This window comes from Nilaparvata lugens, chromosome 3, assembly GCF_014356525.2.
Source record: "Nilaparvata lugens isolate BPH chromosome 3, ASM1435652v1, whole genome shotgun sequence".
NCBI classification, from domain to species: domain Eukaryota; kingdom Metazoa; phylum Arthropoda; class Insecta; order Hemiptera; family Delphacidae; genus Nilaparvata; species Nilaparvata lugens.
The window spans coordinates 7,970,891-7,987,995 of NC_052506.1; the positions used below are offsets into that span (position 1 = coordinate 7,970,891).

Sequence of the window (17,105 nt, forward strand, 5' to 3'; positions counted from 1 at the left end):
GTCTTCTTCTTCTTTTCTTCTTCTTCTTCTTCTTCTTCTTCTTCTTCTTCTTTTCTTTCTTCTTCTTCTTCTTCATGAAACGATTCAGATAAGTGCTCATTTCATTGACAAACACAAATTATTATTATAATATATAATAATGATTGGGAGAAGACACCAGGCATAGCCCAAAACTGTCAATCTCCCAAATTTTTACAAATAATAAAAGTTTCAAAAAAGAATGAGGTCAAGATTTATTTCACTTTTCACTCCAAAAAGTCCAATTTCCACTTAAAAACTAATGACTACATGTTGTGAAAGTTCTGCCTGTTGAGAAATATACAGGCTGTTTACGAACTCTCCCTACCAATACTCTAGGGCATTTTTCCTGGGTAAAAAACATATATCTCTAGATATCATATTTAAATTGTCCAGAAGTCTTCAGTTAATCACACAGTGGCCATTTTGCTTTTTTCACTTATTATTTTATTTCTAAATAATGGTTAAACATACGACATTGAAACTTGCACGATCATTTATAACAACTAGGAGAAAGCTAGAAAAAAAATTATGACAATTTTTCAAAATCATAAAACAAAATGGCGGCCATTTAAAATGTTTCTTAAATAACAATAGAAATATTAAGAAACAGCTGTTTTGAATAGTGAGTTGTGTTTTTTCTGGTTCTAAATTTTGTCAAATTACGCAAAAATGTTCCAATTAATATTGTGATTTGAGTGTGATATTTTTGTTTTTTATTCTGTTTTCAACCATAAAATTCAAAATTCTTAGTTTTCATTGTTTTTTTAGAGAAAATGGACTAAATTTTAGAAAAGTAAAACCATAACCCTATCTTGTACTTTTAAAATGTTATCTTAATTTGGGAGAAAAATGGTACAAGGAGTATACTTAGTTTTTCTCTCCCAATCAGTGCTACTTGGAAAAATTATAGATGAAATGAAATAACTCTGAAACTGTTGGTTTTACAAAAACTTTACAATAATAACTTTTTGACCTCACTATAGAAAACACATTCTCTCCATTAGATACCTCAGTAAACAATACTATAGAAACCACATTCTCTCCATTAGATACCTCAATAAACTAGGTATCATTGTTCTATTCTGAATGAGTTATTCATGTCGAACGATTCTGAAAGTATAATTTTTTCCTAAGGTCAATCTTGAGCCCACATCGGTGCATTTCCATTAAAAAGTCAAATGGTTTCTTTATCGGCGATGAATATGGGGAGGCTATGTTGATATTAAAGATTACAGGCTCCACCCATCTATCATTGAAATTACTCTTGATTATGTTCTACAAAGTGTTTGTCCATGTATTGTATTCAATGAAGTATTTATTTGTTTTCTATGTTCTGTCAGTTTTAGACAATGAACATGCGTCACTCAATGCATTAGATTTGGTTAATTTGCTTTGTTCTCATCTCACATTATTTAGTAAACTATTGAGGTGCGTACAGATATACGCGCCTCCAACACGCTCCGCACTCACTCTGCAATCGCTCCACGCGCGCTCCGCACTCGCTCCGCAATCGCTCCGATCATGAACGTAACGGAAGATGTTAGCTCTTCTCGCGTTCCACTCTTGCTCCCCGGTCGATCATCAATCGATCTGCTCGAGTGACGTTCGACCGCGGAGCAGAGCGAAAGTCTGTACGCACCTTTAAGGACACCTTTTATTGGTCTAAATTCTTCTGTATCAAGCTTCTAACCACCACTTTAAAACTTGTTAGAGAGAAAAGTATCTCTCTTTAGTCGTACGTGGTCCTGCTATCGAATTTTGTGCTTACGAAGTTTGAAAACTTTGCCGAAGTACTTGGAAGAATACTTAGCTATTAGGAACTTTCAAGTGATGTAACTCAGAAATGGTGGTTCCAACAAATAAATTGATGTAATTCAATAAAAGAGCAGATGGTAGCTGTTTTCAAGTGTTTCGAAGTGAAGTATTGGTTCATGGTTATTGAATTATTATGTAACAATGTTGCCACTTCACAAATTCTATCCAATACAAAATTGTCTGGAGATATAACCAATACAAAATACAAATAAACAATAGGTTATAATATTTGTAGGTATGACCAATACAAAATACAAATAAACAATAGGTTATAAAATTATATTTTATTCGTTGTTGGTTATCCATCTTGTTTTCACTAATATTATTACTATTGTATTTTTATATAACTTTAAAGTGAAAAAAAAACACTCACATTCTTTGGTGTGGCGACGACCGTTTCGTGCTGGTGTTGCACATTCTCAAGCCAAACAGAAACTGAAGTAGGTTTTGAGGGTGAGTATTTGGTCAGAGTGGGGGCGGAGGGGATTTTTGGCGGTTAATGGAGGAGGATTTAAATGAGTTTGTCAAACAGGGTGTGGGAGGAAAAGTTGATTTGGTCATTTAGAATATTGTCTGGCTGTTGTTTGGTGTAGTACTTGTATATTTCAATCAGTTCCAGTACATCTAATTTTCTGTTTTTGTGGGAATAGTGGAGTATTTCAAGGTTATTGTTTATTTCAGGGTGTGTGAGGTCAATGAAGATAATGTGTTCTGCAAAGGTGGAATGGGAGGGAGGGTGGCTAATGTGTAATGTTCTTTAAATCTTATATTATTATAAAAAAAAAACAATCAAAATTGTATTCCCTGGTATTGTTCCAAGACTGTTTCTAAGCAAGTTTATTCTTTCACTCACTGTATTATATCATAGAGAAACGATAGCATAAGTAGATATCCCATGGTATAGTGCTTTTATGTCGCAACTTGTACTGTTATCTCAAGCCGATAGTTCATGTAACTCTTTCCCGTGAAGCTGTGTGACACTGTTAGTCTCTAATATTGTGCCATTCATACACTCTCACCTCAACAAAACAGTAAAATTCGACAATAATCGACAGTAATCGGCTTGAGATAACAGTAAAATTTGCGACATAAACGCCCTATACCATGGGATATCTACTTACGCTATTGTTTTTCTATGATTATATTCAATTGAAAAGTCCGACCAAATAAATTTCTAGTCAGAAATTAGGGTGAGCTTCTCAGACTCTATTCCATCCGTATCTCCTCCCTCACATCCCATTTAGCGTTAGCTACGCTCGGATTAATTGATCTAATTGTTGGTTTCTATTGTCCTGCACTGCGACAGAATGACCAGCGCGATGAAGCTATAGTGGGGTCCACTTTATAATGACAGTGGAGAAAGATAGGAGAAAAAAGTTGCCGATCCCTCTGTCTTGTCAATGCCTTCTATTGACGGTAGATGATACAGGTTTATTGATGTAATATTAACTGTTCATTCTCGTTTAAAATGATCAATCATATTTTATTGAGCAAGAAATTATATTTGACCGAACGAAGTGAGGTCTAAGATTCAAGTCGACGGTTTGGCATTTCTCTTAATGTTTATATGTTGCGCATTTACGGCGAAACGTGGTAATAGATTTTCATGAAATTTGACAGGTATATTCCTTTTTAAATTGCGCGTCGACGTATATACAAGTTTTTTTTTTGGAAATTTTGCATTTCAAGGATAATATAAAAGGAAAAATTAGCCTCCTTCATACGCCAATATTAGAGTAAAAATGAGACTATAGAATTGTTCATCATAAATCAGCAGACAAGTGATTACACAGATGTGTGGAGAAGCCAGTCTATTACTGTATTTGTATAAGGTCTATAGTATTTCAGATGCATACCTCTTTAAGGTCTTGATTGAAACAATAGACCTTATACAAATACACATCTGTGTCACTTGTCAGCTGATTTATGATGAATAATTCTAAAGTCTATATGGATTTTAAAACGTGAACTGAGTTTTTGTTAACATTTAAAACAAGTGACATCAGGTACTTGTGGATGAGAATACTGCGTGAGGTCTACTGTTCACAGAACTACTAGTATTAGAGAGCTTGTTGAAAGCTTCCATCCATCATCCTATAGTGAGGTCCACGTTATAATGGCAGCAGTGCTTGATTAGCAATGGTATTGCTATCCTTGTCTGTCATTCAACAAGGCGGATAGCGCTATCTCTTTCTCGCTTTGCTCTGTTGCCAGATCGTTTTTAGCAATGTAGAATTAATAATTAATTATCAAAATATTCATCTTAATGATGAAATTATTGAAAAATATAGTTTCTTGTTTAATCAAATACTAGTAGTTCTGTGAGAGTAGACCTCACGCAGTATTCTCATCCCCAAGTACCTGATTGAAACTATAGACCTTATGGAAATACAGCAATAGACTGGCTTCTCCACACATCTGTGTAATCACTTGTCAGCTGATTTATGATGAATAATTCTATAGTCTGATTTTTACTCTAATATTGGCGTATGAAGGAGGCTCCTTTTTCCTTTATATTATCCTTGAAATGCAAAATTTCCAAAAACCTCGTATATACGTCGACGCGCAATTAAAAAAGGAACATACCTGTCAGATTTCATGAAAATCTATTACCGCGTTTCACCGTAAATGCGCAACATATAAACATTCAAACATTTAAACATTAAGAGATCGACTTGAAATATATGCCATTATATGCGTGCCATTATAACTTGAAGCCAAACCGTCGACTTGAATCTTAGACCTCACTTCGCTCGGCAATAAGTTCTATAGTCTCAGATGCATACCTCTTTAAGGTCTTTGATTAAAACTATAGACCTTACTATACACAAATACAGTAATAGACTGGTTTCTCCACACATCTGTGTAATCACTTGTCAGCTGATTTATGATGAATAATAATAGTCTATATGGATTTTAAAACGTGAACTGAGTTTGTTAACATTTAAAACAAGTGACATCAGGTACTTGTGGATGAGAAAACTGCGTGAGGTCTACTGTTCACAGAACTACTAGTATTAGAGAGCTTGTTGAAAGCTTCCATCCAACATCCTATAGTCAGGTCCACGTTATAATGGCAGCAGTGCTTGATCAGCAATGGTATTGCTGATAGGTACTAACCTAATCTATAAAGAATTCAAAGTTCTAAGCCCTGAGGATTTATATAAATTGAACTTATTAAAGTATGTATTTGAACGCCATTAGATTTTCCAGTGACTCCTGAACATGGATATACAAACTCGTGGTCAAGCCAGAGAGAAACTGTATGAGCCGAGATGTGTAACTGCATCTGCGGCTGGTCATGCAGCTTTCAGGGTCCTCGTTTATTAATGTTTTACCTTTCGATATTTCTAGAGAGTCCTCCTTATCGATTTTCTGTAGAAGGTTAAGACTGTATTTATCGGCTTCATAAATTGTTTCGTTTCGTTTTGTTTCATTGAAATATGTTCAATTATTCTGTAAACTAGGCTATATAAACTAAGCATTGTAATCAATTGTTTATTTTTGTGGAAGATGTGTATTTTTGTTTAGATTGCTTAATGGCATAAGATAATACTATTTATGTAAGTAGCTCTATATAGTACTTGAAGCAGCTGAATCGTTTTTCTTATATATTTTCTGTAATTCATAAGACGAACCACTCCTCGACGCAGGCCTAGCCTAATGAGAAGTGCACTTGATATTTTTTATGTTTTATGCTTTGTAAAATTGTACAATGAAGTGAATAAAAGTTATTATTATTATTATTATTATTATTATTATTGCTATCCTTGTCTATCATTCAACAAGGCGGATAGCGCTATCTCTTTCTCGCTTTGCTCTGTTGCCAGATCGTTTTTAGCAATGTAGAATTAATAATTAATTATCAAAATATTTCATCTTAATGATGAAATTATTGAAAAATATAGTTTCTTGTTTAATAAAATATCATTGATTATTTTAAACTAGATTGAACAGTTAATAAGTAATAAACCTGTATTATATAATCAATAAACAATATCAGTTATTTATATTATATAAAAGCGAAATGGCACTCACTCACTGACTGACTGACTGACTGACTGACTCACTCACTCACTCACTCACTCACTCACTCACTCGCATAACTAAAAATCTACCGGACCAAAAACGTTCAAATTTGGTAGGTATGTTCAGTTGGCCCTTTAGAGGCGCACTAAGAAATCTTTTGGCAATATTTTAACTCTAAGGGTTGTTTTTAAGGGTTTGAAGTTCGTCTTTTAGCATGTATATTCTTCTTCTCCCAATCTCTCAATCATAATTGAAATTTCCATATCATATGTTACTATAGAACTATAATCTAGATAGAGTACCTCTTCGAAACAGTTGTTAACTGGCAACTAAATTAATAATTTTGTTAGGTTGGCATTAAGTTGAGTTGACTTTGTTAGGTTCGCACCAAGTTGAAGATTTAAATGCATTCATCGCGGAAAAATTGACTGGGCACTGCTACTTCAATCCTGGGAATATTATATTACTAGCCGTCAGGCTCGCTTCGCTCGCCATATACGTTTAGACCCCCGACTGGATTGTCCTAAAATATGATAAAAACGCTCAAATGAAAAATGCAGGCGAGCGAAGCGAGCCTGCTGATCTCATTTTTGGACGATCAAGTCGGGAGCCCCCTGGCTAGACGGATATGGCGAGCGAAGCGAGCCTGACGGCTAGTAATCAATAAACCTGTATCGGCTACAGTCTATAGAAGGCATTGATGACAATACGGAGGCTCGGCAACGTTCTTCTCCTATCTTTCTCCACTGCCATTATAACGTGGACCTCACTATAGCCGGTTCTATTTATTTTTAAATTGTCAATTAATTCAGTAACGAGGCTTATGGAGTTATGTGTTTGAAAACTGTGGCTAGCAGATGAAGTTCATCTCAGTTCCGGACTTGTGCCTATTTTTAAACTGAAACGAAACTTGGCTCGTGCGTGTTACATACTCTGGACATGTGATGTGTTGTACAGTGCAGTCTACAGTCAAACTGTCAGTGTTGTTTAAATGGGAAGTATTGATGTTACTTATGGGGAATGATGACAGTTGTAAGTGAACCAGCTCCAGCTTGCATTTCCATATTGGAAGGGTGCATTGGTGACTCGTGAAGCCTGAGGCGTCGAAGAAGCAAAATCGCTTCCAGGATTGTCTAATTTTAACTACAGGCGGATGAGCGACTGCTTCGAAAAACGTGTCCTATCGTATACTCCCTCTGGCTGTGCAACTGAACAATTCAATGCGCATAATCTCAGGAGCCTAAAGGTGCGTACAGATATACGCGCCGCGAACATGAGCAATTCACTTTTACTCAGCTGACTATATCTGTATTTTTACAGAAACGGTAAAATACAGATATAAAATGCTTGGCATCAGCTGATTAAAAGTGAATTGCTCATGTTCGCGGCGCGTATATCTGTACGCACCTTTACGATCCACTCCAGATTCCTGGCTCCCAGTGCTTGGCAGCATACCACCACCTCCTTTCCACAGAGCACAAGCTCTCCTTCGGATCCATGGAAGGATTTGCTCCAATCATCTACTCCCAATCCGGACATTCCGGATTTTTATAGAAGGGAGCTGAAGTCCAGAAGGCCAGCGGTCAGGATGGCAGAGCAATCGGGAGATGAGAGGTTCTCTCTGAACAGAAGATTGATTGATTGATTGAGTACTTTATTTATGTAGATTACAATATACTGGTTTATACACTTATATACAATAGCTTACAATACAGCAAAATTATAGGTGAATTTACATAATATAGACTAAGAAAATAATTATTGGACTGTATATGATATGTTAAAGCAATTTGTAATATAATAACTATAGATAATTATATTGTTATGTATCTACATAAATTGGCGGAGCTTTGGACATATCAATGTCCATTCTTCGGAAAGATTATTAAAAATTATTAAAAATATCCTCCCCACTAACTCTCTACGAAGATGGAGAGAGGAGGCGCCCCCAGGAATACCGGAGAGCTAGGCTCTTGTCAGGCTCTAGGCCTCCTGGTTTTGAGCTCCTCCGGTGCATCCTGGTGACAGAATTCGGTCTAAACATGAGAGATACAATGCATCATGGGTCTTGCAGACTCCCCACTATGTGACTGTGGGACGATGGAGCAGACAGTGCACCACATCATATTTGAAAGGCAACGTTTTAATTGATTGATTGATTGAGTACTTTATGTAGATTACAATATATACTGGCTTATACACTTATATACAATAGCTTACAATACAGTAAAATTATGGACGAATTTACAAAATATAAATTAAGAAAATAATTAGGGAGCTGTATATAATATGAAAAAAAACAATTTGTAATAACTATAGATAGAATAGATAATATTGTTATGCATCTACATAAATTGGCGGAGCTTTGGACATATCAATGCCCATTCTTTGGAAAGAATATTCGAAGTATTCTTCCCACTAACTCTCTTCCCACTAACTCTACCATAATGACAGTGGAGAAAGATAGGAGGCCAACGTGGCCGATCCTCTGTCTTGTCAATGCCTTGTATAGACGGTAGCTGATACAGGTTTATTGATGTACTGTTCATTCTCATTTAAAATAATCAATTATGTTCTATTAAGCAAGAAATTATATTTTTCAGTAATTTCATAATTGAGATTAAATATCTTGCTACTCAATTATTAATTCTACATTGTTGAAAGACGATCTGGCAACAGAACAAAGCGAGAAAGAGATATCGCTATCCGCTTTGTTGAATGATAGACGAGGATAGAAATACCATTGCCGATCAAACACTGCCATTATAACGTGGACCTCACTATAGCCTATAGAATGGGAATGGAGTGGCTAATAGAATGATTTGATCGTACAGTAATTTAGTAAAATTACTAATAGGTATAATTTTATCTTTCATCAGATAAGTTGTTGGCTTCAGCGTGACCCAAAATTTCATCCATCGCAATCCTATTTTAGAATGAATAGAATGACTGCCTTTATTTTATACCTGGGAGGGCGAAGATAGGGCGCAGTCGGCCCTCTCTTACACTTAACCCTCCAATACAATACTAAATTATAATTTAACAAGCAATACACAGTAAAATAAAATAAAACAATACATTAGTGATAATAATGTGAAATATTTCTTCTATGTTTGGTCTCGAAGCATGTAAATTGTTCATTATTTGTTATTATATTCTTTCATTTTTATAAGTTCTGGAATTTTGAATTCTCAATTTGTTTTACTTTTACTTTTTTTCATAAGTATTTGAAATCTTTGTATTTTTAATTTTTTAATTAGGTGGTATTCTTGTTGTTTGTTTTAGTTATTATTGAATAAGTTCATATTATTTTTATCATTATTTTTCTTTTTTCATTTGTTTCTGTACAATTTTCAAGGAGAAAATGGAGGTATATTGTCAAGGAGACATGTTTGGGGAACCCCGTTGTCTCCATTGTGAATTATAAATAAATTTAAAAATCTACTCTGTGAAAATAATGAAGGACTGAAAATTTTATGCAGTGAAGACTTACCTATTTTGGACTAAGTGTAACCTTATCTAAATTTGGGAGAGGATGTGTATTTATATCTAAATTTCGGACTATGTGTAACCTTACCTAAATTTGGGAGAGATCAATTTTTGAAAAAAACATAACTCAGTACTCATTAGAGATGTAGAGTTCCAAATGATCACATTTCATTCAAAATTTCATAATCTAGAAAAAAGGCGAGAGCAAATTTTTCTGTCCGATTGCGAGATTTGGCAGAAATAGCTGAGAACTGGAAAATGAGCCGAAAATACGAGGTTTTTGGGCCACTCTGTATCTAGCACAAGGAAATTTTGCATGAAGAAATTGGTACTGTACTTCTCTTATGTACCCAAATAACATATTAGAAAATCAGAACTACAATATAAATTGCATGCACAAATATATATAGTGACTGGACTATGAATCAATAAAGAATTTGACTTCCAGTGTGATATGTTATCAATCTTATTGTGAGATTTCCCAACTCTGTGTTGATTGCAACTTGACCTGAAGTAACATCCAATGTGTGTTGCAATTATAATCTGCTCGAATTTTCTAGAAGTTTATTTCAAGATTTCTAATAGAATTTTAATTGTTTTGTTACAGGGATTGGAGAGACGAACGTCTGCTAATCCTAGTGAGTCGTCACCAAAGACATTGACCACACAACAAGAAGACTGCATAGACAGTTATCGCTTCTCAATGGCCAACTTGGAAGGTGAACTAATAAATTAATAAATACATAAATAATTAATTATTATTAAACGAAAATCTCAATTAAATGCTGTAAATCACCCCGAAAACTTCTGCTACTGCAAATATTGACAACAGGGTAAACAGCTAGATGGAATTCGATGAGCGCTACTATACAAAAATTATACAAACCCGGGCTGACAAATAATTTTTGAATAGCAGCGCTCATCGAATTTCCATCTAGCTGTTTATCCTGTTGTCAATATTTGCAGTAGAAGAAGTCTTCAGGGTGATTTGCAGAATTTGATTGGGAATTTCGTTTAATAATAATTATTTATTAATTAGCATTTAAACAAATACAACTTCCAATTCATTCCCATCTGTACATAGATAATTAATTAGATAAATTAATAGTTTGACCAATCAAGCAACAGGTTATAGCAGAACTAAGAAATAGATTTTATATGCATATTCAGCTATAATAGGTTAATATCGGGGCACCGAGCTTCGCTCGTTATTTTTATTTATTGATACACATAACACAATTCTCTAAAATGATCGGGTTTATATTTCACAGCTGGCTATATGTCATCTTATGAATTTCGGGGATGCGATATTTTGATTTTTCACATACTCACTTTTCTACTATCCACAGCTGTTTCAGCCATGGATGAATATTATCCTTTTAATATCGTTCAGCGAGTTTTCCCAAGGATGAGACCTTGTGCAATCGAATTTTTATATCATAAACCTACTATGTTCCAAATTTCATGAAAATCGTTAGAGCCGTTTTCGAGATCCGTTGAACAATAGATAACCAAATATAAATGTATAAAAATACAGAAATTGCTCGCTTAATATAATAAGATAGCGGAATTTAGTAGGCTAATATATTTCATGTTTAGCAATAGTTTATAACAGAGTTCAGCAAGTGTCAGACCGCGGTAGAAATTATAGCAGAAGTGGTTGGAATACAGCGTCATTTGAAGCTTAACCACTGTTCTGTGGTAGGTCAATTTATTACTCAATTTGATTGAAACTTTCACTGAAAATTAGGTATAATTATGGCTTTTGTGGAGAGGATTTAATTAATCCTGCAAAATATGTTTATTTAGTAATTATTGGTGGTAATTTTTACAGTATTTTTGAACCAATTACTATAATGTTTTATGTGGGGCTCAAATAATAACTATTCTACATAGTGGATATTTGGCGATCCCGGTTAGCTTTATATCAAGACACCTATTTCCAAAATATCCAAGTGAATTTTATAAAATCTAAATGATCAAAGAAATATCTCCAAATATTTCTCTATGAACATACACATCTATAACATATTTTGCACGATAAACTACTTCATTTTTAGTCCAAATATTTATTTGTTCATCTATGATAAAGACAAACAAATTTAAAAATAATAAAATGATTTTATTATGGAATAGGTTTGAATGTAGGATGGCCATTTCCAAAAAAAAACTGAGTTTGAGTAATTTTTCATTACTATCTCTTTCTTTTTCATAGTTAATGATGTGCTTTAAACTGTAAATGTGCTCTATAATTTTGTAGGCCCACTATGTTTTATTCATGAACTGTTTCACTATCTTTCATTTATGAACTGTTTCTACTTAGAAAGCTGTTGTAAACTCTGAAGTAAATTGTACTCATGTATTCAAGAAATTATACATTTCAAGTTCTTCTCTTCTTCGGTTTTAAGCTCTTCTACCAAAATGATAAATCACATTCAACTTTAATTCATAAAATAGCATTATAGTACCATTTTTTGAAACACGAAAATTTCAAAGACAATATAAAGTAATAAATTTTTTCTTTTTTCAATTTATCATCACATATTAATTTCAAAAAAGGGCACTATAAAGTTATTTTATAAATAAAAAAAATCATGTTTTTGGACTCAGGGGACCTTGAAACATATAGAAGTTTAGAAATTCGGGTACCTTAATTTTTTGGAAAGCACTACTTTCCTTACCTATGGTAATAGGGCAAGGAAAGTAATTATTTATTTATTTAGTACAGTTGCTTTTTAGGAAATTATCCTATAGCCTATTTACTACTAATAGGGCAAGGAAAGTGATAAGTAGCCCTGATTAATATTACATTTCAAGAACACATTTAACTTTGTTTGATAATAATTGAATACAGAGAAAAAAAAATTTTTAACAATGCTACTTTATATTTTTTCATCCATTTCAATATGATGTTCCTCAAATATGATAGCTCAGGTTTTCATTGGATAGAATCTATCCAATTTATTTAATAAATTTATAGTACACTAGCCGTCAGGCTCGCTTCGCTCGCCATATCCTTCTAGCCAGGGGGCTCCGCCCCCTGGACCCCCGAATGGATCGTCCAAGAATTAGGTCAGCAGGCTTGCTTCGCTCGCCTACATTTTTCATTTGGGCATTTTTATCATATGTTAGGATGATCCAGTCGGGGGGTCCAGACTAAACGTCTGGCTAAACGGATATGGCGAGCGAAGCGAGCCTGACGGCTAGTAATATAATATTTCCAGAGATAGCTCTGATTGAAGTAGCAGTGCACAATCAATTTTTCCATTTCAATCTTCAACTTGATTCCAACCTAACAAAGTCAACTCAACTTAATGCCAACCTGACATAATTATTAATTTAGTTGCCAGTTAACAACTGTTTCGAAGAGGTACTCTATCTAGATTATAGTTCTATATTAACATATGGTATGGACATTTTTCAATCATAATTAAGAGAATAAGAAGAATATACATGCTGAAAGACGAACAAACCCTTAAAAACCACCCTTAGAGTCAAAATATTGCTAAAAGATTTCTTAGTGCGCCTCTAAAGGGCCAACTACCTACCAAATTTGAACGTTTTCGGTCTGGTAGATTTTTAGTTCTGCGAGTGAGTGAGTGGGTCAGTCAGTCAGTGAGTGAGTGCCATTTCGCTTTTATATATATAGATTTCAATGTACTATGAAAGATTGTTGTTTCTATTTCAAAGTGGATATTAGTTGTAATAGATCACAGTTTATTTATAAAATTTATTAAAAGTAGATATTTAAACAGATAGAAGTTCATAATATATTGTGAAAATAGGTACCTAGTTCTTAGCATAATATTGTAGTTTAACGTTGAAATTTTCACATTGAATGAATATTCAAATTCAACAAAAGTTATTCATATCTTGTTTAAAGGCAGTAAAATTTATTGTTGGTCAATGGAATGGAATGTTTTGGTTTCGAAATGCGTAATCATATTATTTTGTGAATGTTATCAGTCCAACAATTTTTCTGTTACACAATTTATTTTGGATGTTTGAAACATTCCAGTTTCTTGATCAAATTCATATTATCTTTATGCCTTCAATAAATAGCTTGTCTTCAACAATTTTTCATTGGTACATTGCTCTTGTTATGATAATGAAAATATTTGAATGGTCAATAAGTTCAAAATAGATAACAATGTTTCTCTTATGTAGTTTTTTGTAGGAATATAAAATTGTGTTGGAACATTTTACTTGTTGTAATATTGATCACATAAATATTATCAACAATATTATATGGATGTTTAAAACATTGCTTTTGCTATTTTGGTCAGATTTAACTTTCCAATAGCAATCACATTATTTTCCTTTTTTATTATTCTCTATTGATTGATACAATAAGTAAATCATCAAAATGATAGGGAGAGAAAAATAAAATGACCTTGTTGCTATTCCTCTCCGAAATTTAGATAAGGTTACACATAGTCCTAAATAGGTTAAGTTTTGAAGTTGTTCATTTCACAAATTATCAGTCCTTAATTATTTTTCACAACGTTGAATTTTAAATTTAGATGCTTCAAAACCAAACTTAGAAGAAATATTTCACATTATTATCTATCATTAAAATAGGAAATATTCATATATTAAAGAAATAATTTTGCAGGTCCGAAAAACAAACTTAATATCCTGATACTTACCTTAAACTCCACCAAACGAACATTCATCTACATAGAATATACATTATCTAAAACTCCAATAAACACACATTTATCCGGTTGTTAGAGTCATGTAGTCCCAATAAAATTTGGTTTTGAATTGAAAAATTCATAATTTGAAATGTGTAATTTACGTTGAGAAAGTTTAATTGGTAGAGAGGACTGAAAAGTCCTAATTCCGCCAAATAAAGAAAGTTTTCATTCCAAATTTTTGAATTTTCTTAAAACTTGTAATCTGTTTTAACAGAAACAGAAGACTTCAACCCTGATCAAATTTTTATAACAAAAATGCTATTGGAATAATGAGTAATGTGATATTCAGCTTCTGTTATGTGTTATTTTAATTAAATGTGTTATTTTTCAATAAAATGTGTTATTTGTTTGAACAGAAACGCAAGATGTGGACCTTGATGCGATTCTGGGAGAATTGTGTGCCTTGGAGTCGCAGTATGACGAAGCTATTGCTGGTGCCGCTGCTGCCAACCCCAACAATGGTAACTTAACTACCTAAAAAGTAAATTCTTATGGTTTTAGTTGGTGGGGAGTTCCTTACGGGAAGGTCCTTCCACAGAATTATAGAAGTTTTCTCTGGTCCTTCCTAGCCTGAATATAATATCATAACATTCAATCCGTTAATGGGCCTCTTTGAGTACATGTGATCACCACTGTAATGACTTATCAGGTGAAATAGCAAATTATTGTAATAGAAAAAATGAAATATTTTGTAATTTGAATAAAAATAGAAATCTGTTCAGAAAAGTACAGTTTTCGTTCGCCTACCATTTTTCCTGTACCACGAACGGACCTAACTGTGTGTAGGAGGCAATTTGATCATATATGCCATAAATTAATCAATTGTATACCGGAAAATTTTCTCATGAACAGGATCTCAAAGTCAACTTTACAAGTAATAGAGGATTGGATAAAATTGCAGGGTGAATTCAATAATAACAACTTGTAGTAAATGAAAACCTCTGTACCTATATATATACTTTTCAATTTTCTTTTCTTTCTTTCTTTCTTCTTTCGCTTTTCATCCTTTTTTATCTTCCCTTCTTCTTCTTCTTCTTCTTCTTCTTCTTCTTCTTCTTCTTCTTCTTCTTCTTCTTCTTCTTCTTCTTCTTCTTCTTCTTCTTCTTCTTCTTTTTCTTTTTCTTCTCTCACTCTCCAAGATTTATCTAACATTTTTGTGAACATAAAAGTGTTTCACATTTTCCCTTACAAGCTCTATCAGTTTAGTACTATCATAGAGAAACAATGCTATCGTTTCTCTATGGTACTATGTACCTACTACGCCAGGGCACAAACCTAGGTTTTGCTGGCTTTGTCAGATAGAAAACAAGTTATTTTTAATTCAAGAGTTTATGTGTTATTGGAATCTTATTATGTATTTCGCTTGTCTATTATTTTTATGATTCATAGTCTTCATTGTATTCTTTTCAATATTGTTTTCAATTTAGGAAATTCTTCTTCTTCTTCCTGAACATATTTTGATAAATAGCTCTTTTCATAGAGTTGTTTTTCCAATGTTTTATATGTGGCTCTTATCAGATTTACGCAGGTTATATTATGTAGAGTACAGTTTCACCTATTGTTAGGAAAAATTATTTTTTATTTATTTATTCATTCATTGATTCATACAATAAGTACATCATCAAAATGATAGGGAGAGGAAAATAAGGTAACCTTGTGCTATTCCTCTCCCAAATTTAGACAGGGTTACACCATAGAGAAACAATAGCGTAAGTAGATATCCCATGGCATAGGGCGTTTATGTCGCAACTTTTACTGTTATCTCAAGCCGATAGCCCGTAGTTCTTTCCCGTGAAGCTTTATGACGCTGGCAGTCTCTCATATTGTGCCATTCATACACCCTACCCGGTCAAAAACAGTAAAAATCAACAATAATCGACAGTAATCGGCTTGGGATAAGTTAAAGTTGCGACATAAACGCCCTATACCATGGGATAACTACTTGAGCTATGGTTTCTCTATGGTTACACATAGTAACCACAACAACAACATTAAGGTCAATAATCTCGATTCATTTGTTCATAAACAAGTTATTAATCTTGTTTTTTTTTTGCATGTCTAGGAATTGAAAATACTACAGTCGTTGAGCACCATAGGAGACAGCCTTCGGAAACGCCGGCCGTCATCAGGACAGACAGTCCAGACAATGACTCTGCCTTCTCAGACAGTGTGTCGCTCCTCTCCAGTGAGAGTTCGGCCTCCAGCGGCAGGAATGACTGTCTCAGGCCTTCGCAGGTAATTTCAAGTTAACAATTTCAATTCAATTCAATTTATTAAAAACACACAAAACAAGACAAAACAAAATTACAAAGAATTATGAAACAAATAAAACACAATAAAATGTTACAAATATAAAAAACCAAGGGCTTTGTGGTTGGGTGTGTTGGAGAAGAGAAACAAAGAGAGGACACCTAGCCAACTTTGGTTTCCCATGTAATAGGCAGGCAAAGAAGAGAAGAGAAGTAATGAGGGAAAAAGGTAAGGGAGAAATGGGGGGAAGGAAGAAAACAGAGGAATAGGTACTCAAAATAAAGGTAAGCGAGTCCACTGAAAAATGAAAAATCAATGCTGGAGCAGGAATCTCGAGTCATAGCCTATATCTAAATGGAAGAAGAAATTACTGTATGTCCAGTTTTTTATATCCAGTTTAATTTTCCCGCTGATCTTATTGTCCATGAGAAAGTGATTTGGAATGAGGTTTATTATTTTAGTACCTATGTAAATTAACTGCCTCCTTATACATTCAATATTAGTGTTATAGGTTACATATTTGTTAGCAGTGGCCCTTAGATTATAATAATTAAGTGTAGAGTTTATTGTGAGAGGAAAATCGGATCTATATTTTATTGAGTACTTAATTACGGTTTTTATGTATAATTGACGTATAGTCATGACCTCAAAATCACTAAAAACCATATCCGTTGGTTAGAGCCTGGGTTTGCTTAATATAGTTTTAATTATCAGTTTTTGTGCTACAAATAATTCAGCAATATGACAGTTGAAACAGCCTCCCCAAACAACTATGCCATACTGTAGAATTGACTTGACTAG

General features: G+C 33.7%; 1 protein-coding gene across 1 annotated transcript in view; it reads left to right on the top strand.

Annotated features, from left to right (window-relative positions):
* The window catches only part of LOC111062431 (amyloid beta A4 precursor protein-binding family B member 1-interacting protein), a 65,768-nt gene that overhangs the window by 33,523 nt on the left and 15,140 nt on the right, over nucleotides 1–17,105 (top strand). The window contains exons 2-4 of the mRNA XM_039425313.1: nucleotides 9,962–10,073; nucleotides 14,411–14,515; nucleotides 16,117–16,289. Coding sequence (XP_039281247.1) covers nucleotides 9,962–10,073; nucleotides 14,411–14,515; nucleotides 16,117–16,289 — 390 coding nt within the window. The remainder of the gene's footprint in view (nucleotides 1–9,961; nucleotides 10,074–14,410; nucleotides 14,516–16,116; nucleotides 16,290–17,105) is intronic.